Here is a 26,614-nt window from a genome sequence, read left to right on the forward strand (position 1 = left end):
AGATAGATAGATAGATAGATAGATAGATAGATAGATAGATAGATAGATAGATAGATAAAAGCAGTTTGAAAAGGATGGATAGTTTTGAGGTCACAAAGTTAGATCTAATAAGTCAATGACAGTCTTTTGCAATGGAAGTCTATGGGACAGTTTCTAGGGTCCAAAAGTGGTTGCTAGGGCGTGGCTAAATGAGCTCAGTTAGAAGTCTCTGTGACAGTCTGACGCAGAGTTATGAGGTCACAAAGTTTAATCCAATGTTAAGTCTATGGGATTTTTCCGGTGGTCCCGGGACGTTTTTCGGAAACCTGAAAGTTGGATCAGTCGGAAAAGATATAGCACACCGAGTAAGAATAGTTTGGAGGTCTGGTGTGAGTTTGGTGGTCATAGCTCGAAAGCTCTAGGAGGAGATGCGTTTTGTTTTTTAGTCTTAGAAAAAGAAGAATATATTAAAAAAATATTAAGTTTAAATAGGATTTCAGTAGTCTGGCTTGTTCCTCAAGCCAGCCTAATAACTTTATTCATTTGTCAGTGAGCGGGAAGAATTTGAAGCAATGATTCAGCATCATTTAAAGAAGATCGGCAATCTCTAGTGATATTACTGCATTAAATAAAGGTTAACATCAGATGTCGTCTGGGTTTTGTGTGTCAGCTATAGCTAAATGATCCTTGTAATTTTAGATAGGAGTGAAATGTTTGTCTAAAGGTTCTGCAGCTGTCTGGTGCTCAACAGCGCTGCAATAGCACCAGAGCACATCATTAATCCACAGTACACTGCATTTGTTCAGTTATAATTGTGTTCTTTTCAGAATGCAACTTTAAATATACACAATCAATACAGCAAGACACATCTCTCTACAGGAAAACACTATCAGACTGTGTGTGTTTTGCATTTCTAATTTAATCAATCTATATGCATTCAGATGTATTCAGGCAAGCTGAGAGATATACAGTTTACATCTCCCTAGGTAGGCATCCAGGAGGCATCCGAAACCCTCAGCTGACTTCTCTGGATGTGGAGGAGCAGCGGCGCTACTCTGAGCTCCTCCAGGGTGTCAGGGTGTGTTCCTCCAACCTGAAGATGACAGGTCACCGTTATCCAGTTCAACACCATGGCTTTGCACTTTAAGGTGCTGATCTTCATGCCTGCTGTGTCACACGTCAGTGCATGCTGAAGGTCCATGTCCCATGTAGCCAACAATACATCATCTGCAAATAGCAGAGATAAAATCCTGTGGTCACTAAACCAAAACCCCACCAGCTCCAGGCTGCGTCTAGAAATTCTGTCCATAAAAATAATGGACTGAACTGGTGACAAAGAGCAGCCCTGCCGGAGTCCAATGTGCAACAGAAACAAGTCTGACTTTAATGCAAGCCAAACTACTCAGTTCATACAGGGACTGGACAGCTCTTAACAGAGTGCATCCGCAACCCCCCTGGCTGTAGCACAATTGGCCTGACAGATCCCATCATGGCATCCCTTACTTCCAGTGTCCACCCCCGGGTTTGTGGATTGAAGCCACAACAGGCACCACAGGCCTTACAGCCACAGCTCCTCACGACTGAGTCAACAATGGAGTTAAAGAATCTGGACCACTCAGTCTCAACACAAACAAGAACACTACCTGAACTCAGATCAGGGAGGCTGTTCCTCTCAACCACACCTCTCCAGGTATCAGTTTTACCCTGTATCAGGCAGACTGAACTTGTAAATCAAGAAGACACTTGTTCCAACTGGACGTCATTATTATAAGACACGAACATGACAGTGTTCTCTTATTTATACATTAAACATAAAGATGATATGATGGTGGGAAAGATATTCTCTAATCTTCAAGATTTTGTGTTTTCCACATTTAATAAATGCATTAGTTGAAATGATCACAGTTCAGAAGGTGCTTCTCTTCTTTTGGTCAAATGTATTTATGGACAGATTGTGGGAGACGACTGAAAGACATTGATTCCTCAGATCAGTCAGAAACAGGAGCATTAGTCTGTATTTACATGTGTTGAAGTGTCATGAAGCATCGTGTTCAGGAGCTTCATCAAGTTCTGCTCAACTGATGGACTCATCTACTTCAGTCTGATCATTAGCTAAGATTAAAGGAGGAATCTCGGTCAGAGGAGATTATAATCAGATGAGTATAAGGTAGAGTAATACATGATTAAAGGTTGGATTAATGTCTGACTGGTCTTCAGTAATGCTGCTCTTGCTCATTGGGACAGATGCTATAGTGTGTGTGACTGAATGTTCTCCTGTTGAGCAAGAATCTGTCCAGATTTGTCTGAGTGGCGTTTAGACCAACACAGGCTCATTCTGAAAACGTAGTCTCGCTGACGTTTCTGGAGACCGAGAATCATGTAGCCGGAGGTACGTATGGCTGCATTTCAGTTTTTAATCAAACTCTACGGGTCGGTATGACGGTGTTCCTTTGGTGCTTACCGGCTGACCGCTTACCTCCGTGTGGAGGGCTTTCCCACTGCAACCAGTTTGTCCAGTTAGCTTGTCGTGTACGTCGGCGGACTTGAGATGCAGAGAGGAGCTGACTATGTTGACGACAATGATCCGGGTTTGAGTCTGGGGAAGAGCGGTTCCAGAAATCAGCGAAGACAAAAACAGAATCCACAAAATAAAGTGAACAAGTGAACAACAGGGTGAGAATGTCGTCAAATCTGAAAACATGGTCAAATCAGACGAGGGCTTTCTTCTGATCACCTTTTGGGTCGTTACTCCTTGTGCAAGGTGTCTCTGGTATTCTGTGGGATCAGCGCAGGTCTTCCTCATGACTGTGTGTCCTCCAGAACTCGACTGAGAGCATGTGAAGACTCTTGCAGTTGATTATCTGATCAGAGTGTGTCTCCAGAGCTCTTCAATACTGAACCCTTCACAATATTCTCATTCTCTCACTCACTCAGTTTGGGGGTTCATTATTCTGAAGAACAAGAATAATGAACCACGATGTAAACACCCTGCCACGCGCTTAGACAACATCAACAGACGCAAGACACCAGCCACTAGTCTCATCTTCTTGTTGGTTTCCTCGCTAATCTCCTCCTTAGATTAGACAGCTGATTGTTTGAGTGTCTGACCATTCTCCTGGTCTTGCCTCGAGGAACTCCATAACAGTGTCTAGAGATTTCCCACTGGTCTGATGAGTTGGACACCGCTGCAGGAGTGCAGAAACACAGATGACTACAGTGAACACTGTTTCTCTTGTGTATGTAAATCACTCCACCTTTATCAGTTTACCTGGACATCAGTCTAACATGTAGGACTAGTGCTGTTACCAGTGAGATCAGTGTAGAAAATGCAGATTTCTTACATATCAAATCAAGGAAAATAACTGTAAGAAGGGAGATATTTAGTAGAATGTTCTACTTCATCAGTAAGAAAGAACAGTGTAGACGTCAATGGTGTCAGGCAGTCTCCACAGACACCTCACTCACAGGCCCCAGTGCACACCTCTCCCTGCTCCTCCATCCTCTGACCCAGAAACACATGGAGCTCAGCCATCTTGTAGGAGAACTCAGTGCTCTAATTGCTCTGTGAGGATGGATGGAGATGATGATCATGATGGAGGAAACACCGCTGGACCCTGTGCTGAAGTGTTTTACTGACTAAACATGACATGTGTAAACTCTTCTCTTCACATCCGCAGCAATAACCCCTGACTCCAGCTGAAGAATCAGACACAGAGTAATGTGAATATTCAGCAGAGCTTTATTGTTAATCAGTTTCACAGCTACAAATAAAGCAGATAATAACAGAATAATCCACTGATAATCAGGAGTAAAATAAATTAATGGTGGGTTAGTGGAGGAGGAAACTCTGACAGACTGAATGATTCTCTCATATTGAAGAATCAGAGGCACAGAGCTGGTAGAGCTCCACTAGAACTGGGGAAATGACACACTATTAGTCACATTTAGTAGATAAACTCAGTCTGGACTATACGTTTACACATTGAACAGTCGACTGATCTGATCCAACACACATGAATGACTTTTATAAACTGCTCATGGGGCAGGAAGAGCTGGACTTCAGCTGACAGACTGAACACCTCTTCACTTCACTACAGAGCTGATCTGCTTATCTGATGATCAGAAAACACAGCAAGACGGATGAAGATGGATGAACACATAAAGCTAATTTCACATCAATACAGTAAAACAATAATGCTCAGATGAAGCAGAATTACTCAGATGACCACAGTGATGATGGATTAACTGCAGAGCACAGTATTCAGCTTCTTTAACACAATAGATGGAAGATTATACAGAAATAGACATGAACATTACTGAAAATACTGCACCACTATGAGGCTTCAGTCATAAAGCATTTCATTAAGCATAAGAGTATGAATGTTTAATAAGAATGACTCAGCGTCAGTGCTGATATTGAACAGTATCAGATGATATTCAGGACAGGAAGAGTTGAGCTGATCTGCACTCTTCAATTCTGACATCTGAACAGTTTTAGGAGAATAAAACACAATGAAGAAGCTTTGGCTACTGAGCTGATGACACACACACACACACACACACACTCTATATATAAGATGAACAGAGTTACTCCATGTCAGTGTGAGAAATACAGGCTGAGCTTGTGCACTGGTTGACGTGTGTATCACGGTGAGTGTGTGAGGCCTGAGGACCCTGCATCAGTAAAGTACTGAACTATCCCATATTCCTGAACTAACACAGAGCTCTAATATTACTGACACTTCCCCAGACACCAGGACAAGCAGAGACAAACTCCTACAGTTTATATCAGACATCAGATCCAGCTCATCTCATTACTGATCAACTGAACAAAGCAGCTTACAGTGCAGGAGGAGGACTGTTCCGGCTGAGTGTGAGTGTGTGTGTGTGTGTGTGAACACTCAGAATGTAGAGACAGACACACACACACACACACACACACACACACACACACACACACACACACACACACACACACACACACACACACACACACACACACACACACACAGAAGAGACTCCAGATCATCTCACTGCTACTGACTGCTCCTGCAGAGGATTCTGGGTAAATCTCTCATCAGTCTTCAGCTCAGTTTCACTGATGATCCATACTCAGCCCAGAACCCAGGATAGAGCGGCTCAGAGAATGTGGTCTGGACTGAGTGGATGACCCTTGTTGTGTCTCCAGTGATGTTGTAGAAGATCAGAGTTCCTGCACTGTGATCCACAAACACTCCTATTCTCCTGCTGAGCGGCTCTACTGGGAGAACAGTCTGTGTGTGATTGTGTCTGAATGAGAAACTGGAGGGAGAGCTGATCAAATTCCAGGACTGAGCATTAAATCCAAACACATTCTCTTTACCTCCTCTCTTCCTCCTGATGCTCTTATATGTCACTGCTATATCCACATCATTTCCAATCTTCTCAACCTCCCAGTAGCAGCGTCCACACACACTCTCTCTGCACAACACCTGAGGATGATCAAATCTGTCTGGATGATCAGGATACGGCTGTTTCTCTAACACACGCTTCACCTCTCGGTTCTCCTCAGACAGAATGAGTTCAGTGTGTGCTGTGTTTGGGTCCAGAGTGAGGATACAGACATCTGAACACAAGAACACACACATTTATAACACAACAACACTCAATAAAGATCTGTGTGTGTGATGTAAGTGTGTGTGTGTGTGTGTGTGTGTGTGTGTGTAGTCATACATTTGTGCAGTCCTGCTGTAATCCTCTTCTCTCCTCCATGATCCAGACTGTAAACACACACAGATTGACATTCAGTCAGTAACACACACTGAACACACTTCAAGAGTTCACCCTCACTGATGATTGATTATAAAGTGTGTTCAGCATGCTGTCCCGGGAGAGAGCCCTGAGCTCAGAAGATCCTCCAGCATATATCATTGCAGGGTGAGAGGGGAGTTTGAGCTCAGGCTGATCTGGAGAACTCTGCTGCAGTAGCTGATGAACAGATAGTGAGTGTGAGAGAAATACAGTATTCAGTGTTGAACCAGAAGACTCAGGAACAGTGTCTGTCCCTCAGCTGTAACCATCTCAACTCCAATCCTCACCCGCTGAACAAAACTCACTAGATATGTGAAAAACCGACGCTCATGACATACATGATGTAATTTACTGTCACTACATACCTCACTGTGTGATGCTCCTTACACTCAGTGTATACTGCAGCTTTATGTCTATACTCCTGCACCGGCTCTTATATTCCTCACAGCTGTGCTGAGCTGGTCCCACATATTTTTATACATTTACATCATTTATGCTCTTGTTATTTGCTCTTCTGGTTAGATGCTGACTGCATTTCATTGTCTCTGTACTGTACTTCACACAATGACAGTGAAGGAGAATCTAATCTAATTTACCAGAGTTGATCTGTTCTCTGCCTCTAAAGAGAAATCATCTAAATTAAACACCCATATGCTCCTCCACATACTTGAGTTTGTCCAGTGTGTAGTTTGGATCCTCCAGTTGTTCAGAGAGCAGCTTGACTCCTGAATCTCCTGGATGATTGTAGCTCAGATCCAGCTCTCTCAGGTGTGAGGGGTTTGAAGTCAGAGCTGAAGACAGAAAACCACAGCCTTCCTCTGTCACCATACAGCCAGACAACCTACACACACACACACACACACACACACACACACACACACACACACACACACACACACACACACAGCCCACATCATATTAGTCTGACAGACAGAGGTAACTAACTTTCTGTCACCGATATCATTGTGAGATCTGTTCAATATAATCTGACATTTGTTGACTCTGATGACAGTTATACTGACTCATTTACATCCAATAATAAAGGAAATCAGAGGAAGGAATAATTTGTATAATATTTGAAGCACAGTACAATAATCAGTACTGCACATGTATTTCTCTCATCTCATCATACTTTGGCATTACACTATATTTACAACTAATTATGGTAACATTAATAATATGGAGATATGTGGTGGATTTATTGTACCTCAGTGTCTCCAGTTTACAGTGTTGACTCTTCAGTCCATCAGAGAGCTTCTTCACTCCTGAATCCTGCAGGTCATTGTTACTCAGGTCCAGCTCTCTCAGCACACAGTTTGAGGATTGTAGAGCTGAAGACAAACTCTCAAAGCACTGAACAGAGAGATTACAGCACTGAAGCCTGTGTAGAGGACAGAACAAACAACAGTATTAATGTGTTAATCTGGCAGATTATAGAGAGTTCTGCTCACACTGCTGAATGTTCATGTGTTCAGTCTGCAGAGTGTTAAAGTGACACTAAAACTGCGTTAACATTGCAGTTAACATATATGTAAATATGGACATATATTTAAGAAAACCCAAACAAGAGCATAAAAATAGACAAGGAACTGCCTTCAGTGTTAGGAGAAATCAACTGCAAATAAAATAAGTGATTAAGACTCTCAAGATTATTTCTAAAAACAGCCTTAACATGCACAATTCTGCACCCTTTATCAGGTTTTTTTCTGACAGGGGTCTGGAACCTCTTAAGTGCCATATGTCAGGGCTTGAAATGTTACTTGCTGAAGTCCAGTTTTCCTCGCCGGCTGGCCTCGGGGAAGCATGGTGCTCCTGATTGGGCGGTGACTCGCTTCAATGACTTGTTTGGGATTCACTCGCTTGGGAGTGGCTGTCCTCTTGGGTTACCGAGATGACGGAGAGATACCAAGAGTCGGTTTGCGAAAGCTCATGCGGTTTCGGCTGTCCCAAAACTTAAGAGGTTGCATGGTAAGTTTGTGGTGACCCAATCATGTGGCGGCGTGGTATTCAGGCAGGCAAGAGGGGGCAGAGTGCAACAGCGAGTGTGAGCAAGCTATTGCAAAAAGCTACGTTTTCTTGTTGCAGGGTGTTTTTAAGTGACCTGATTCAGTCTATCCCCATGGCACTGTCTTCCAATGAGCATTTGCCATGGAGGGCGGGGCCACACTCAATACCATCGTACTAAGGGTCAATAATTAACAGACTGCATGTTGATTTCATGTTAATTTCCCCCAAACCCTAACCCAACAGGTCTGTAGCCATTGAGTCCTGTGATCTTTGGCTCTTCGGGATTGGGATGATAGTGGAGCGCTTAAAGCAGGATGAAGCTTTGCGCTGTTCCAGTGATTTGTTGAAGATCTGTGAGAAAATGGGAGCCAGCTGGTCAGCGCAGGTCCTCAGACAGGCTGGTGAAACACCGTCTGGGCCTGGTGCTTTCCTTCTCTTCTGTTTACTGAAGATCTGACGCACATTATCCTCACTGATCTGAAGTGCAGGAGGGAGAGGAAGATGGCTAGAGGTGTTGATGGCTGTGTACTGTATTGATGTGGTACTGATACTTATACCATCTTCTTTAAAGGGTCACGAAACACCAAAACACATGTGTTGAGCTGTTGACAGTGGTATATGTGTCCCACACTGCTAAAAACACTATTAGGACACCTATATTTCACTAAAAGTGTAAATTGGTTGTTTTTGCGTTATTTTAAGCAAATTCGTACTTCCTGTTTGAAACGAATTTTTGAAGCTGCGTCACGGTCATGACATAATAGCGTGTATTCCAGCGTGCAGACTGGGCGTCTGTGCCAGAGTGAGTCTTATTACGTTGTAAGAAATGAGTCTGCCTCGACCCAACTTCCACTCTAAATGGTGAATTGATGCTCATTTCCCAAAAGGGCTGACTTATGAGAGAAAAGAGAAGTCAACAAGGTCTTGTCTCTGCATTGTTTGAGGTGACTACATCTCAACCAAATGGTAACAACTGTAGAATGGGGATGGGTGTGGTGCACAAAGAACCATCTCATCAATGGTGTTGAAACTGCATTAACATGGAGAGATAGGGAGAACAGCTGGGTCAACAGCCAAGGAGCAACTTCATTAACATCTAAAGGCAACATCAAAAACAGTATAAAGGTTTGAGTTTAAGAATGTTCAGGGTTCATTCTGACTCCGGTGAACCCAAGGTACTGCCATGTATTTTGAGACTGCTATGCTGAATAAACATCTTCATTGTGATTTTCTTCGTCATCATCATTTTTTTCTTACAACGTCTTACAGTGTGCTGCATTGATGCATGAGTAAGGCTTGGTTCAAACCAATCAGCGCGCTCTATTGTGCAACTTCATAAATATTCATTAGTGTCACCGTGTGTACGCCACAGAGACGCCACGTTGTGTTGGCAAAACAAGCGTGAAGTGTTGCTTTTATAGTTTGCTGCAGTGAAGTTTTGTTTTCATTTTCTCTGTGAGAGCTCAGCTGGAGTCACGTGTGGATTAACAGTGTACGCGACGCTCGACAACAATAACTTACGTGTCTAAGGAGGATTATTGTTTACCTGAGAGCTGTTCTCATCTGCAAACGCTGAGATCCGGATTCGCTGCTCGTCTCCTCTTAATAAAGACGCGGCTCTAGTTGCTGGTGATTGTCCTGTCTCTACAGATTTGGTAAGTGAGCGACCAGTGCTCTTTGTTTATTTAGTTTGTTCGTATCGAATTTAATTAACTATTGCACTGAGTGCAAACATGTTAGCACCGCATTTAGTGACCGGAATAACACACGCGGCTTTCTGACGCTACCTGCCGAGTGCATCTAAGTTTCCGGGAAATGCAGAGTTTTTTTTTCTCTCTCATTCGCCGTGCGGTAACAAACATTGCATGAAAAATACACGCTTACAGCAGTTCCTCGAATCAAATATCGCGTTTGTCGCGAGGGGCATGAATGAATTCCCTAAATGAAAGAGCCAAACTGCAGTTAAAGTCCAACATTTAATAATTTGGCAAATAATTCGACTACAGATGTCCATGTAGGTTAAACACCATCACTTTCTCATGTGTGTGTATTTTGACTGAAACTCGCGTGTGCCCAAATAGACACTCCCACACCCTCCCACTTTAGTTCCTCCGACACTCCCCCCTAAACAGAGCTGGACACGCCCACTTTTCTGACTTTTTCCAAAGTAGAGGTGTGAAAACACCCTGCTGAAATGAGGGGGTTTCATGGCCCTTTAACACAGTTACATCCGTACACCACCTTCTGTTGATGTAAAAGCATGTCCCACCGCCGTGCGTTTTGCCCATTGATTCCGTATCGTAATTCATCTTTGTAAACAACACACAAAAATTTATTACATTAATACAGTCGTCTGCCTGACAGGAAGTCCAGGATCCAGTTGCACAATGAACTGTGAAGACCCAGAGCCTGGAGCTTCACCACCAGCTTGGTGTTGAATGCTGAGCTGTAGTCCACAAACAGCATTCTCACATGTGTTTGTGTTTTCCAGGTGAGACAGAGCAGTGTGCAGGGTGAAGCGATGCCATCATCAGTGGAGCGGTTACTCCTGTATGCAAATTGCAGGGGGTCAGTGTGAGCGGGCAGTACAGAGCAGATGTGCTTCTTAATCTGCTTCTCAAAGCACTTGCTGAAGATGGGTGTCAGAGCAACTGGGCGCCAGTCATTTAAGCATGTGGTTTTAGCTGATTTTGCTATGGGCACAATAGTAGCTGTCTTAAAGCGGAAAACACAGACTGAGAGAGCAAGAGGTTAAGGATGTCCGTGAAGACCCCCGCTAGCTGGTGTGCGCATGCTTTAAGTCAGGGGTGTCCAAACTTTTTGGGCCGAGGGCCAGATGCAAAAAATACAACGTTGTCGCGGGCCAAATTTTACATACATCACACAGACACGCATATATATATATAAATACAGTTGAAGTCAGAATTGTTAGCCCCCCTAAATTGTTAGCCCCCGTTTATTTTTTCCCCAATTTCTGTTTAACGGAGAGAAGATTTTTTTTCCCACACATTACTAAACATAATAGTTTTAGTAACTCATTTCTAATAACTGATTTATTTTATCTTTGCCATGATGACAGTAAATAATATTTGACTAGATATTTTTAAGACACTTCTATACAGCTTAAAGTGACATTTAAAGGCTTAACTAGGTTAATCAAGTTAACAAGTTAAGGTAATTAGGCAAGTTATTTTATTACAACGGTTTGTTCTGAAGACTTAAGGGGCTAATAATTTTGACCTTAAATAGTTCATAAAAAAATTAAAACCGCTTTTATTCTAGCCGAAATACAACAAATAAGTCTTTCTCCAAAAGAAAAAATATTATAAGACATACTGTAAAAATGTTCTTGCTCTGTTAAACATCATTTGGGAAATATTTAAAAAAGAAGAAATAAATCAAAGAGGGGCTAATAATTCAGACTTCAACTGTGTGTATATAGATAGATAGATAGATAGATAGATAGATAGATAGATAGATCATAACAAGAACTGCTGCTTAATTGAATGCATGTAATAGCGACACCCGGTGGTTATTTATTGAATTACGTTCATTTTTGTATAGCGGGCCAGATTCTATTGATATTTATAAAAAGCCTCGCGGGTCGCCACAAAACTGATTGCGGGCCGCAGATGGCCCGCGGGCCGTAGTTTGGACACGCCTGCTTTAAGTACACGTTGCTTTCCGGATGTTCACACGGCAGAAAGATCTCCTCACGTTCGCTACAGAAACAGAATGTGCTGGCAGTATTGGTTTCAGCCGCGGGGGAGCGCAGTGTGTGCACGCTGTCCTGGCCTTCAAAGCGGGTGTGGAACCAGTTAAGCTCGTCTGGGAGAGACACGGCAATGTTTACAGTGGCAGATTTGTTACTTTTAAAGTCTGTGAAGTAATTAAGTCCCTGCCACATGCTGCTTGCGTTATTGGTGTTAAATTGTTCCTCTACTTTGTCTCTGTAATGACGTTTTGCTGCTTTGATGGTCTTCCTGAGGTTGTAATTTGCTTGTTTTTGTTCCCCAGCATTACTGGATTTATAGGTGGCAGCTCACACTGATAGGGCTGTTCCAACTTCACCATTGATCCATGGTTTTTGGTTGGGGTAGATACGAACAGTTTTTGTTGGGACCACGTCTTCTATGCATTCCCTGATGAAGCACGTGACTGTGTCTGCGTAAGTGTCTATGTCGTCATCACACGCTGCCATGAACATGTCCCAGTCCACATCATCAAAACAGTCCTGAAGTATGTAATCCGATTGGTCCGTCCAGCTCTGAAACGTCCTGAGGGTGGGCGGTTCCGGTTTCAGTTTCTGCCTATAGGCAGGCAGGAGCAGAACAGAAGAGTGATCTGATTTGCCAAACGGTGGGAGGGGGAGGGATTTGTATGCGTCCCGGAACGGAGAGTAGCAGTGGTCCAGAATCCGGTCTCCACGCGCATTTACAGTGATGTGTTAAAAGTATTTTGGAGCGATTTTCCTGAGATTGGCATTGTTAAAGTTATCTGTAACAATAAACGCTGCATCTCCGGGTGTGCGGTTTCCTGCTCGCTTGTGCTCCCGTACAGTTCCCTAAGTGTCTGCTCTGTGCTGGCTTGAGGGTGGATATACACAGCCGTAATTATCACAGCTGTGAACTCTCTTGGTAGCCAGTATGGCCAACACTGAAGCATAAGATATTCCAGATCAGGAGAACAGAATGATCTAACTGGGTGAATGTCCCTCTCATCACACCATGAGTTGTTAATAAAGAAACACACACCTCCTCCTTTGCTTTACCCTGTAAGTTCTGTCGTTCTGTCCGCACGATGCACGGAGAACCCCGAAAGTTCAGCAGCTGTGTCTGGTACCTCTGCAGATAGCCAGGTTTCTGTAAGGCAGATAATGCAGCAGTTTCTTGTTTCACATTGGAAGGAAATGCGCGCCCGTACCTCACAAAGTTTGTTGTCCAGTGACAGAACATTAGCCAGCAGAATGGTGGGGAGCGGAGGTCGAAATCCACGGCGTCCCAGTCTGACGTGGACGCCGGCTCTCTTTCCTCTTTTCCGGCTGCGTTTCCTTCGTCGCTTAGGTTGTGTGACCCAGACAAAGGGTTCTGTTGGTGTGTTTGTAAACAGAGCTTTGTTAAAGAACTCAAAGTCCGGTCTTCGATGTGCAAGGAGGGAGCCAATTTCCAGAAATGTGTGTCTGTCGTAGGTAATGAGAGTGTGTACATCCAGCACGAAAAACCACAAAAATACAAGGAAAACACACAAAACACAACACAGTTTGCTGGGAGCTCTGGCGTAAAACAATTGGACTTGTGTGCTCGATGTGCTAATGTTTTTCAATAGCTGGCTAATATTCACTGGTTGGGTAATAATCTTTTCAGAAGTTAAATGACTTTTAGATTTTTTTTTGTTAAATATATCAACTGCCAACAACAAACTCTGAACTTTATAAGACTTAAAAGCAATGTCACCATTTAGTAAAACTGTGAATGGAATGTTAGTAATTGGCTTACTTTAATCCATAAATAACATTTATTGTAATCTTAACTAAATTCACAAGCGTGTCTGGCCCAATTCATTCATAAGGTCAATGCAACAGAGTCGAGAGAGAGGGCGGGACCATCTCCAGTTATTTAGAGCTCATTGGATGGTAACGCTTCTCCTTACAGCTATTGGCTTAAAGGAGTGTCAATCAGGCCATACAAAAGGTGCAAAAGCCCGGCGGCCATTTTGTTGATGAAAAACAACACTGGCTGTTTCTCAATTCCAAGAACGCAGAGAACGGACTTGTGTTCTTCTGGAGACCGGTCTTGCCAGGTGTCCTCAGAAGAACGAACTCAGGAGACCGCGAGGGCAGAGAATGCGTCCTTTGAGAAATGGGATGCTGCGTTCTTCCTGATGGTCACGTGACCTTCACGCGTTTTAAATGGAAATTATTTAAACATTTCAGCCTTCATACAACGATTTATTGTTTTTCCCCTTTTCAAAATATATATTTTGCATAAAATTATATTATAAATCTATGTTGCACAATATGAATAAAACAGATGTTAATACGAATTTCAGCAAACAAACACCCTTAATGTGTTTATTCCTTTATTAAGATGTTCATGGTAATGTTTACTTTCACCGTTTCAATTAGGGAAACTCCCGATGTAAATAAGTAATATCTCCAAACTTTAATAATAAATCTAAATAAAATGCTGCGCTTCCCACCTCCAGTCGCAATGACTTCTGGGACTTCCAGAGCGAGTTCGGTGCTCAAGTCTGCATCAGTGCGTCCTCGATATCAAGAACACATCCGGGAAGTTTCACGCGTCCTCCGTACTTGCGGTCTTGAGTATTGGAACTGAACTTGGGCAGCTGATGATGACGTTGCACGAGAACACGAGGACGCAAGACCGCTGAAGAACGCATATTGAGAAACAGCCACTGTTTATGATTGGAGCTGCTGCTCTGCTGAACATTCCAGCAAACAGGTTAAATGTTATGGATCTGTGGACGGGCAGGAGGCTTGAGAGGCAAGTATCTTTGGTTAAAATCATTGTCCACGCTAGTCTCGTTATTCAAAAGATTTGTAAAGGTTTAGTCTAAATGTTTGGTGCAGTTATTTTGCAAAGCTTCCTTTTAATGCATGCATGCTATGTACGTTACTGCAGGTGCACTGCTAGGAGAACGGTGAGGGTTCAGTTTCATTGCAATGGCTTTGGAGTTTTGGCGGTCATCTTGCTGGAGAATAGGGTTGAAGACACAGCAGATGCGTTGTGAAGGCACTTTAAAGTGGAAGGTTTTGATGTTGTTCATGGAATTGTTGGAGTTGTAGTTGTTTTGAAATAGTAGTAATCGTAGTTCTTGTTGTTGCTGTAGCTTGTAGATTGCAGCTTTTGTAGCTTATGAGCAGAGCAGCGCAGTCTGTCATCAGGATAATTATTCCTTAGCTAAAGTTAGAACAGCTGTGAACAATCATATCCATGTGATCCTCTCGAAATTAGTTTATAAATAAACTTCACTAATCATTACTGCACACGTATTTCTTTCATCTCATCATACTTTGGCATTTTACTATATTTACAACTAATTATGGTAGCATTTATAATGTGGAAATATGTGGTAGAATTTATTGTACCTCAGTGTGTCCAGTTTACAGTGTTGACTCTTCAGTCCATCAGAGAGCTTCTTCACTCCTGAATCCTGCAGGTCATTGTTACTCAGGTCCAGCTCTCTCAGCACACAGTTTGAGGATTGCAGAGCTGAAGACAAACTCTCACAGGACTGAGCAGTGAGATTACACGTGACAAATCTAAGAAAGAAGAACACAGATTACATAAATAGTGTGATTTTTAGTCATTCATCTGATATAAATTATAATTATAATCAATCAATCAATTAGGCAGTCAGATGTTTGAACTTAGACCTCAGTTTCTCCAGTTTACAGTGTTGACTCTTCAGTCCACCAGAAAGCTCCTCCACTCCTGAATCCTGCAGGTCATTGATACTCAGGTCCAGCTCTCTCAGCACACAGTTTGAGGATTGTAGAGCTGAAGATAAACTCTCACAGCACTGAACAGTGAGATTACAGCACTGTAGCCTGTGTAGAGGACAGAACAAATAACAGTAATAATGTGTTAATCTGGCAGATTATACAGAGTTCTACTCACACTGCTGAATGTTCATGTGTTCAGTCTGTAGAGTGCTAAAGTGACACTAAAGCCTGGTTTATACTTCTGCATCAAGTGACTGGCGTAACCCACGGCGCATGTAACGCGTGTAGCTGTGTGCATTTATACTTCTGCTGCTGTCTCTGTCGGTCTGCATTAACACTTCTGAAACGCTAGTTGGCAGTGAGGTGTAAATGTTCCTCTGTGTCGAGTTTCTTCGCTGCTGTTTTGCTTTTCCTGAACACATCCTGGATGTACATGTGGCTCAAACTCGCTCATTTTGAGGCAGGAACCGGCGGACGTGCAACAACTTTAACTATGAGGTAAACACTGAACAAAACTTTCCATCCGGAGCTCCTTCACGGGACTCCACACTTGTAAACAATCGCTCCATCGGTGTCGCGCCATTCGCGCGGCTCTCGGTCCCGCACAGACTCGTCAGCGCTACCAAGTTGACCAATCACAGAGCTTGCACTACGCGTTGTTGCGACGTGTAGTTACATTTTTTGAGAGGTGCACGTCAGTGACAGCGTCGGCCACAGTGAAGGGCTATGCGTCAGCGCCGTAGCATACACCGGCGTTTGACACAGAAGTATAAATCAGCCTTAAAACTGGTGTAGTTAATGAGATCATTACTGCTGAAGACCTGCAGTTTACAGCCATATTAACAACAAACATACAAGGAAAGACCAACAAGAACATAAAACAGACAAAAAACTCCCTTCAGTGTGAGCAGAAATCAACTGTAAATCCAATAAGTACACTTGTACCCCTTCACTGGTGCATTCTGGGAAATTCTCTTACGTCTTGGTTTCGAGTGTGGTCCTAAAAAAATCTCAGTTTCCAGGGGTATCTACCCCTTCCCCTTAGCCCTAGCCTTCAAGCTAAGGAGAATTGAAACACCCTGTAAACAAAGTTTATGGTGACCGAACATGGACAGTGGTCGAGGGTTGTTTTGCCCGTTTGTTGGCAAACACATGAACAGCTTAACACGGTTTTGCTTTACGTGTGGTCGGTGTTTGGAGTTTATAAAAGATGCTGGCCAGACGAAAACACCAAATTTTACTCTTAAGTGTGTCAAAATTCTAAGAATGACTTAAATAAAGTTAATAAACTTAATAAAGGTTCTTAAGTGTTAAGACTTGGTCTCAGCTCCTTAATTATTTAGGAGTGTTTGGGATGTTGCTTAACCTAGTTAAGTGTAACAAGATGGCAGCAGAGAGGAGGAAACTACGCATCTTTCAAGAACAAAAAAATGTGTTGCAATTATATGTTGACAGGGTGTTGCTAAAACATTTCATCATGAAGGTTTTCTTTCTGTAACTAATCTAGTCAGAAATGCAAGAACTTCTCACACTCTAACAAACAATGCCTTAACTGTCACCGACTCTGTCCAAGTCATTCCCCTCGCTGGCCAGCAGAGGTCACCATCCCCGGACATCTAACCATTACGTCATCCACATACACTGACAGCCCGCACACCTGAAGCGCATCCACTTGATTACCCACGCTCACACATTTAAGCAGCAAACACACCCTCACTCATTGCAAAGTCTTGTTCTGAACCGGCTAACACTACTGAGCGTTTCTCATCCTTGTCTGCTTTCCCGTTGTGATCTTGCTTCGTTTACTGACCCAGTCCTGCCTGCCGCCCGCCTTGTACCTTTGCCTGAATCCCGACTTTGATTCACGCCGCCTGCCTTGAACTCTAGCCTGCTTACCGACTCTGATACTAGCCGCCTGCCTCTGACCCATGCCTGTGTAACCGGTCTGCTTTCGTCCACTGTTACTGGCCTCTGCGTTGTGTGTAAGGAAGACAAGGACACGCGCTACTTCATTCACTGGAGAAGGTTTATTCAAGCCCAACATGGACTGGCCACCATAGCTCTGTGGATTGACATCAAACAGTAGCTAAATCTCTTGTGGGTCATATAACAGCAGTATATTCCACTCCCCAGCCAGTGCAAAGTGAACTGCTACTTAACTTTAACAGTCAGGAAAAATTCTATCGTTAACATAATGAAACCTACTGTAAATATCAATAAAAATCAATAAATGAACATAAAACACTGAGATGATAAAATGGAAATACCTGTGGATTGACATCAAACAGTAGCTAAATCTCTTGTGGGTCATATAACAGCAGTATATTCCTGTATAACATAATGTCTTTTAGTTGCTGTTATCACAGATTTACACTAATACAAAATGTATCACATCCATACTATATAACTACACATTCCTGATTCATCCACACTTAAATCATACAACAGAACATTGTAATACATCTAAACAGTACCAACAGCATTAAATGGAAACATTTTATACACTTTAGATACTTAATTTACTCAGAAAACGAGGAGCTCAGCAAAACACCTACCTCTCCCCAGCCAGTGCAAAGTGAACTGGCGAGAGGCGCGCGAGTAATCTAAAATGGCGTCGACGCGCCGCCGAAATCAAAATTCAAAATAAAAGTCTCAATACTAAATTCACATATATTGGATAGAAAATGTCAAAATAAAATCACTAAAACAATCAAACAGATTTTAATGAAAAAGACAATATCACAGGTGATATTATAACCCGTTACACCTGCATACTCATCCTGTGTTTACCTGCCGCCAGCCCAACGATAACATACTACTGTGTTTGATGTGAGTTTTCGCACGCACAACATCTGTATGCTATTTGTTATTAAACTGTGTTTAATAAAAATACTGCAAAGGGATCCCTCTGTGTCAGCCACTTCGTTACACCGACGATGACTTGGGGCATGCTCACACTATGTACAGTTGCCTTGAATCGGGCCGAAGCACGCTTGTCCCCCCTCCCGTCTCTCCTGACAGCCTGCACTTACATTGCATTCGCGCCTAAGCACTCTTGCGTCATCGATGATGCGCTGTTCAGTTAGAAGCATCTTCAGTTTCGAGCCCAACTTATACCTTGACTTTGATCCACGCAGCCTGCCCTGAACCCAGCCTGTTATCTTGCCTCTGAACCACGCCGCCTGCCTCTGACCCATGCCTGCTATCACACCCCTTGTAAGCCATCCCTTAGACCCAAACTAACTAAGTTTGATGTGAGTTTGCACCCAAGTGCGTTTGTATGATTGTGATTAAACTGTTTAATAAATATACTGCAAATGGATCCCTCCGTGTCAGACTCCTCTTTACAAAAATGCTTTTGTTGTTAAAGTCTGATGTTTGAATCAATATAAGGATGACTAACTTCATCAGTTCCTTTACTGATTTACCTTTTACTTTACCGAAACAGAAAATGTCCTGTGGTGTGACAGCAAAAATGAAGAGAAACACTTCTTAACAATGAAGACTTACTGAGATTTATCTTCATTGTTGGACATTTTATAATATTTTATCACAATTACATTGGACAACCAAATGCATTTGTTTAAGTGTTTTAGCAAACCTGCACCTGTCTAATGGAGGCTTGATATAGAATGAAAATAAAACAGATACACGTACACAACATTATAATTCTTTACATCAAATTGCTGTAAGGCAAAAGCACTTCATATAGTGCTATTTACTTTACATGAAATTATAAATAATATTTTCTTCTCCTAAACCTGTTGGACATTCTGAATGAATGAACGTCACATCAAACAACAAAACTCAAGAACTGTACAGTGGTTCCAGAAGGATAAATATGTAAATTATATATAATCCTGAGGCTAAACCTGAGAATGTGCAGGAGCGTAGGGTCCTTCAACTGATTAAAGCAATTAGTGTAATTGCCTGATTTATAATGCGCATATAGCTCCCTGACAACAACCTCCTGATTTTAGAAATACATGGATGATAAACATGCCTGCCATTTACTAAAACAGCTACTGTAAAATAAATCCTGAGCTGTTTATTTAAGTCATAAGAGCTGTAATTTACTGAACTATGCTTGAGACGGTCACACCATTGGACAGTTTCGGAGATTTAGCTCAGAAATGTAAACTAATAATTACCCAACAGTTTTTATAACAAGAGCTCCATCAAGACAAAGACATGTAAAACCCTTTATTACACTTTAAATAACTGACAATACTAATTATATAAATGCTTGTCATGTATGTCATTGAAAATGCAACTTCATGTCAGCATTCTATATGCATGTTTATTTAAGATTCACATTAACTGTGATCTGTTACTTGATCAAATATATAAATGAATTAGATTCAAAAACAAATCAATATTGCATCCGGAAAGTGTTATTAGGGCTTTACATTTTCCACATGTGTTTATGTTACAGCTTTATTCCAAAATGGAGTAACTTTATTAATTTCCTCAACATTCTACACACAATCCCCCATAATGACAATACATTGAGCTCTGTACATTCTGTTCCCTTTCGGGTGTGGAACTCCAATGCTATTGGTGGATTTGATTTAGAAAATCCACCAATTGGGAGGATTCGGTTCAGAAGCCACTTGTCTGAAAGAGTATGGAACGGGCCAGCATGTTAATGCGCTGTTCGCGGGCGGTTCATGACGTCACTGCGATGCCATAACCGTTACGCAGCTAAGATTGGGGCTAGCTTGCGTAAGAGAGCAAACCACCCCAGCTGTCCCCTGCTCTGCAGCAGGTGCTCGGGCAGATCTGAGGGTCCCAGCGGGAGATAATCCGCCACCCAAGGGCTCGCGGACCTCCCGCTCCCCCAGGCACTCCATCCAAGCTTCGGGCAGTGTGAGTGATCCGTCTAACCAGATAGTAGCTCTCACGCTCGCTGACACTGGAGATCAGACGTCCACCGCGGCGTCGGAGGGTGGGCTTTCATTGTCCGACGAAGATCCAGACCCGCTCGCCCCCTCCGGGCAGGTGAGCGCCGTCAAAACGGATCCTGAGGCGGACATGTTAGCCGTGCTTTCCCGGGCTGATTCGGCCATGGGGTTGGAGTTGATTCATCCCCCAGCTCCACGAGGCGCGCCTACGCCCTGAAGTGGAGTCTATTCACTGAATGGTGCGTCTCCCAGATCAGCATTGTGCTCTCTTTCCTTCAAGAGAAGCTGGACAGCAGGCTGTCGCCCTCCACTCTCAAGGTTTACGTGGCTGCGATCTCCGCTCATCATAACGCGGTAGCTGGCGGCACCGTCGGAAAGCATAACCTCATCATCCAGTTCCTCAGAGGTGCTAGGCGAACTAATCTATCTCGCCCCCCTCTCATGCCCTCTTGGGATCTCGCCCTCGTTCTCACAAGCTTGCGCACAGATCCCTTTGAGCCCCTCGAATCAGTATCTCTAAGACTTCTGTCCCTGAAGAAAGCTCTGCTGGTCGCGTTGGCCTCCTTCAAGAGGGTCGGGGACCAGAAGGCATTTTTGGTCAGTGACTCGTGCCTGGAATTTGCGCCGGATTACTCTCAGTAATTACTCATTATCCTGAGACCCCGCCCGGGTTATGTGCCCAAGGTTCCTTCCACACCCTTTAGAGATCAGGTAGTGAACCTGCAAGTGCTGCCCCCGGAGGTGGCAGACCAAGCTCTTTCTTTACTTTGTCCAGTTCGCGCTCTGCGCATCTATTTGGACCGTACTCAGTAATTTAGATAAACTGAGCAGCTCTTTGTCTGTTATGGCAGTCGGCAGCAGGGAAACAAATATTATCTGACTGGATTGTGGATGCCATTTCACTCGCTTATCAGAGCCGAGGTGAGCCGTGTCCCCCGGGAGTGCGTGCACACTCCACTCGGAGCTTCGCATCTTCTCGGGCGCGCGCACGCGGCGCCTCTCTAACAGACATCTGTAGAGCTTCGGGCTGGGCAACACCAAACACATTTGCAGGGTTTTACAATCTGCGAGTGGAGCCGGTTTCCTCAAGGGTATTAGGTAACCCTTTGGTGATTGAGGAAACAATTCAGTAGGGTGTTGAAACACGCTTGCTGCGTGATTCTCCCTAACACGGAGATATGTGCGCCTTTTTATCTGTCAGTAAAGTTCCCCGTTTAGTGAGCCCTGCAGATTCCTCCGTGGCCCCCAGCACTGACTCAGCGGAGGAGTCACTTGCTGGCCCACTACGTTGTAGGTCTGCTCGCTGGTCAGCCCGCGTTTTGGGTATAGGTGCACGCTATGCGTGATCCCCACTAGGTGATGCCATATGCCTATTCCGCCACGGTTCAGTCCCCCCTCTCGGGTGGACCCGTGTCTTCCCTCTCCGCTAACCACCTTCTTTATGCACACTCCCCTTCTTAGGGCTAGTCCAATTGTATTTTAGCCATCTTATCTCCCCCATTGGGTAGCAGGTGGCCTCCACAGCATCCTCCCTATCGGGACTGCACGCTTCCCAACGTACTGTTGTATTTTCCTAGAATTATCTAGACGCTCGCAACTATCCAAAAAATATACCTAAATCCATAAAACTTCTGTTGAAGTGGGATAAGTAAGGGCCAGGGACACGTTGGAGGGCTGCGCCTCCCATGATGTGGGTGCGTCACGCTTGCTTGACTATCCTCTCATTGGAGGCATTGGAGGTAAGGTGCAGTCATTATGGCGTTTTTCCTAGTTCTCCCAATTCGTGGATTTTCAAAATTAAATCCACCAATAGCATTGGAGTTCCCCACCCGAAGGGGAAGGCTCTGGTTACTATAACGGAAACGCTAATAACGGAACGGAAATGCTATTTACCATCGCCATAATGACTGTCCCTTAGCTGTTAGCAAAGTCTCTTCAGCTTAAAAGGATAGCAAATGCTTGCTCCACCTGTGCTTATATGCAGGGTTAATTGGCAATGAAGCACACCTGCGCAAGCTTACACTGCCAATTCATTGGCATTTATTGGCCCGTTCCATACTCTTTCAGACAAGTGGCTTCTGAACCAAATCCTCCCAATTCGTGGATTTTCTAAATCAAATCTACCAATAGCAATTCCATTCCCCTCCTCGGGGAACGAGGGTTACTTTATTAACCAGAGCGTTTTCACTGGTCATTCTTGAGATGTTTCAGCAGCTTCATTGGAGTTCACCTGTGCTCAATTCAGCTGAAAAGGCTACACCTGTCTATTTAAGGGCCCAGGGTTGAAAGTGCATGTCAAAGCACAAACCAAGCATGAAGACCAAGGAATTGTCTGTAGAGCTCCGAGACAGGATTGTCTCCAGGCACACTGAAGGACTCTCAGAGCATCAGAAACTGAACTCTCTGCTCTGATGAGACTCAAACTGAACTGTTTGGAGTGAACGCCAGGCATTACGTTTGGAGAAAAGCAGGCAGTGCTCATCAGCAGGCTAACAGCATCCCTACAGTGAAGCATGGTGGTGTTGGCATCATGCTGTGGGGATGTGTTTCAGCAGCAGGAGCTGGAAGACTAGTCAGGATAGAGGGAAAGATGAATGCAGCGATGTACAGAGACATCCTGAATGAAGACCTGCACAAGAGTGCTCTCCACCTCAGACTGGGGCGACGCTTCATCTTACAGCAGGACAATGACCCAAAGCACACCGCCAACACATCAATGGAGCGGCACAACAACAACAACTTGGTGAATGTGCTTGAGTGGCCCAGCCAGAGCCCAGCCTTAAACCCTATTGAACATCTCTGGAGGGATCTGATACGCTGTCGCTTCCCATTCAACCTGATAGAGCTTGAGAGGAACTGCAAAGAGGAATGAGCAAACATTCCCAAAGACAGCTGAGCAGAGCTTGTGCATCATATTCAGAAAGACTTGAGGCTGTAATCACGGCCAAAGGAGCATCAACAGAGTGTTGAGCAAAGCCTGTCAATACTGATGTACATCTGATTTTACAGGTGTTTTATTCTTAATAAATCTGCAACAATTTCAAAAACTATTTTCTTACATTGTCATTATGGGGTATTGTGTGATAAATGTATAGTTTAATAAATATGTTCTCTCTGTTGCAGTCAACGAGTCTCTTAGAACCACACACAGGACTGAAAGACTTTCGTTCTGCACATTTACAGACACTTCTGAACATCACACATCTGCACATTCATGCACTCTGCACACTCCCTAGACACTTGTGGATATTTATGCACATTCACACACACACTGGTCATATGTTGTGCAGTTCTGAGTGTGCATGCACGCGAGTTGGTTTGAGAAACCACCTGTAGAACACCATTTTCCTCTGTTTGCACCAGGCACTCTGTTACAAGCACTGCTAATTTAGTTTGAAGCTAAGATCTTCTCATAATTTATATTTTAGTGTTCTGTTCTGTTTTCTGAAGTTAAAGTTATTTAAATATTTGATATTTGTTTTTCTACATCTATTTATGCATTATTATACAGCTACAACTGCTATATCTAAGATTGTCAGTGATTTACTTCTTATTGTCCTCCATAATTTAGATTCCTCTACGTGTTATTTTTGAGGTTGTATAAGCATTTCACTGCAAATCACACTGTGTATGACTGTTTATGACAGATGACTGTATATGACTGTTTATGTGACGAATACAACTAGAATTTGAGTTAATAAGAAATCCTGCTACTATTATAAGTCCATCTCAACAAACAAACAATAATTAAGATGATGTCCACAAGTTTATAGAGATGTTCTGCTTCACACACACACGCACACACACACGCACTGTCAGGCTCGGGGATCGAACCCGGGTCCCTGGCGTGTGAGTGTGGACTCCTTACCACTGAGCCACTGGTAGTTGAAGAACCCAGCAATGAGACACTATCAGGTTCCTTGAGGAGTTTTATTAGCAACAAAAAACAATCTTCAAAATGGAAGACGAAAAACAGTTAACAAAAACAGGAAACTTCAGGTTTCAAAAAATTCAAGTAAACAAAAACAGGAAACTTCAGGTTTCAAAAGGTACATCAACTTAGACAGGCAAAAACTTCTGAACAGAAAAAATCCAAAAAGCTCCAAGGAATATTAGATACAAGAGACTAGCTTAAATCAACAAGAAGGAAAAACTCACTGTAGGTGACAGGCATGGGTCAACAATAACCGAGCAAAGAACAGAGGAAAAAAGGGTTACTTTTATACAAACAACTAAACAAGGAACATGTGAAACTGATCTCGGTGATTACAGGTAACCAAAAAAGAAAAGTTGAAATGGCGACATCTAGTGGCGAATAAAAAACATTACATGAGAAATTAACCAAAAACCCTGACAGGACCCCCCCCTCTAGGAACGGCTCCTGACGTTCTTGCCGAGGGATTTCATCTTAAGAGCGTGAAAGTCTCGAATGAGTCTCGGATCTAAAATGTCCTTGGCAAGGACCCAGGAACGCTCCTCAGGGCCATAGCCTTCCCAGTCCACGAGATACTGTCGAGTTTTGCGTACTTTACGGGTGTCCAGTATCCGGCGGACTGTATAGACTGCTTGGGGGAGGTTTACCTGTCACAAAGAAAGGAGAAGACAAAACTGGTTTTAGTAAAGACACGTGGAAGGTAGGGTTTATCTTTAAAGATTTTGGCAAGTATAATTTGTAGGTGACTGGGTTTACTTTCCTGGCGATCTTGAATGGACCAATAAACTTCTGGGATAGTTTCCTGGAGTCAACCCGTAGGGGAATGTTCCTGGTGGAAAGCCAGACTCTTTGGCCCGGACGCAGATTGGGAGCCGGTCTGCGCCTGCGGTTAGCCTGGTGTTGGTACTGTTGGGATACCTTGAGAAGTTTGAGACGTGCCTTCTTCCAAGTCCGGCGACAGCGTCTAACAAACTGGAGGGCCGAGGGGACTGCTACTTCCACCTCCTGTTCAGGAAATAGTGGGGGGGAATAGCCAAACTGGCACTCAAAAGGGGACATGCCTGTAGCTGATGAACACAGGGAGTTATGTGCATATTCAGCCCACATAATGAACTGAGACCAAGTGGTGGGATTGTTTGCTGTCATGCATCTAAGGGTGGTTTCGAGGTCTTGGTTGAGTCTTTCTGTTTGTCCATTTGATTCTGGGTGGAAACCGGAGGATAAGCTTGTAGTGGTCCCTAGGGATTGACAGAACGCTTGCCAGAATCGGGAGGAAAACTGAGGTCTCCGATCTGAGACGATGTCCTGGGGAATGCCAAAGACTCTGAACACATGGTTCATGACTAGTTCGGCCGTCTCTTTGGCCGTGGGAAGTTTAGACAGGGGAATGAAGCGGGCGGCCTTTGAGAATCGGTCCACTATGACTAAAATAGTGGTGTTTCCTTGGGATGGGGGAAGTCCAGTGATAAAATCCATAGATATATGAGACCATGGTCTGTGAGGTATGGAGAGTGGGTGGAGAAATCCTTGAGGTGGCTGATGGGAACTTTTGTTTTGGTTGCAAGTGGGGCAGGCCTTAACAAATGCCATCACATCTTCCTTGATGGTTGGCCACCAAAATCGTCTTTGCAGGAATTCAAGGGTACGGGCAGAGCCTGGATGGCAAGTAAACTGTGACGAGTGTCCCCACATGAGGACTTTCGATCGAACAACTCTAGGGACATACAAACAGTTGGGAGGACAACCACCTGGCTCTGGGTCCTTGGTTTGGGCCTTCCTTATCAAACCCTCCAGCTCCCACCTGATGGGGGCTACTATCTTAGAGCTGGGGACAATCGGTCTGATAAAGTCCTCTTGTGGGAACTTCACATAAACTCGGGACAGTGCATCAGGTTTCAGATTCTTAGATCCTGGACGATAGGTGAGTGTGAAGTGGAATCGGTTAAAGAATAGAGACCAACGTGCTTGGCGGGGATTAAGTCGTTTGGCCTGTTGGATATATTCTAAATTCTTGTGGTCAGTAAGAACTTGGAATGGGTGTTTTGCCCCCTCGAGCCAGTGTCTCCATTCCTCGAGAGCCAGTTTCACGGCTAACAGCTCCCTATCTCCCACATGGTAATTTCTCTCAGTAGGGGTGAGACGGTGAGAGAGAAAAGCACAAGGATGAAGCCTTTTATCTTCACCCCTTTGCGATAGCACTGCTCCAACGCCCACCTCAGAGGCATCAACCTCTACAGTGAAGGGTTCATCAGCATTGGGGATAAGAAGGATAGGTGCTGAAGTGAACAGCTTCTTAAGAATCTTGAATGCCTCTTCAGCTTCAGGTCCCCACCGAAACCTGATCATGTTCCCCTTGGTGAGGGCAAATAAAGGGGCTGCCACAGTGCTAAAGTTCAAAATGAATTTTCGATAAAAATTTGCAAACCCCAAAAACCGCTGTACCTCCTTGACCGAGGAAGGCGAGGGCCAATCCACCACTGCCTGGATCTTTTGAGGGTCCATCTGGATTTGTCCTGGTTCAATAACAAAACCCAG

At 43.8% G+C, this 26,614-nt stretch overlaps 1 protein-coding gene and 1 long non-coding RNA gene across 2 annotated transcripts in view; one reads left to right on the top strand and one right to left on the bottom strand.

Annotated features, from left to right (window-relative positions):
- Nucleotides 1-3,979, top strand: part of LOC137491019 (uncharacterized) — a 13,620-nt gene extending 9,641 nt beyond the window's left edge. The window contains exons 2-3 of the long non-coding RNA XR_015942930.1: nt 966-3,628; nt 3,694-3,979. This is a non-coding gene — a long non-coding RNA (uncharacterized LOC137491019). The remainder of the gene's footprint in view (nt 1-965; nt 3,629-3,693) is intronic.
- The window catches only part of LOC137490965 (protein NLRC3), a 766,684-nt gene continuing 743,765 nt past the window's right edge, over nt 3,696-26,614 (bottom strand). The window contains exons 7-11 of the mRNA XM_088650120.1: nt 14,885-15,058; nt 6,977-7,150; nt 6,437-6,610; nt 5,692-5,738; nt 3,696-5,584 (exon numbers count right to left, since the gene is read on the bottom strand). Of these exons, the coding sequence (XP_088506246.1) occupies nt 5,064-5,584; nt 5,692-5,738; nt 6,437-6,610; nt 6,977-7,150; nt 14,885-15,058 (1,090 nt within the window). The 3' untranslated portion in view covers nt 3,696-5,063. The remainder of the gene's footprint in view (nt 5,585-5,691; nt 5,739-6,436; nt 6,611-6,976; nt 7,151-14,884; nt 15,059-26,614) is intronic.

This window comes from Danio rerio, chromosome 4 (assembly GCF_052040795.2).
Source record: "Danio rerio strain M-AB ecotype USA chromosome 4, GRCz13ab, whole genome shotgun sequence".
In the NCBI taxonomy this organism is placed as follows: Eukaryota; Metazoa; Chordata; class Actinopteri; order Cypriniformes; family Danionidae; genus Danio; species Danio rerio.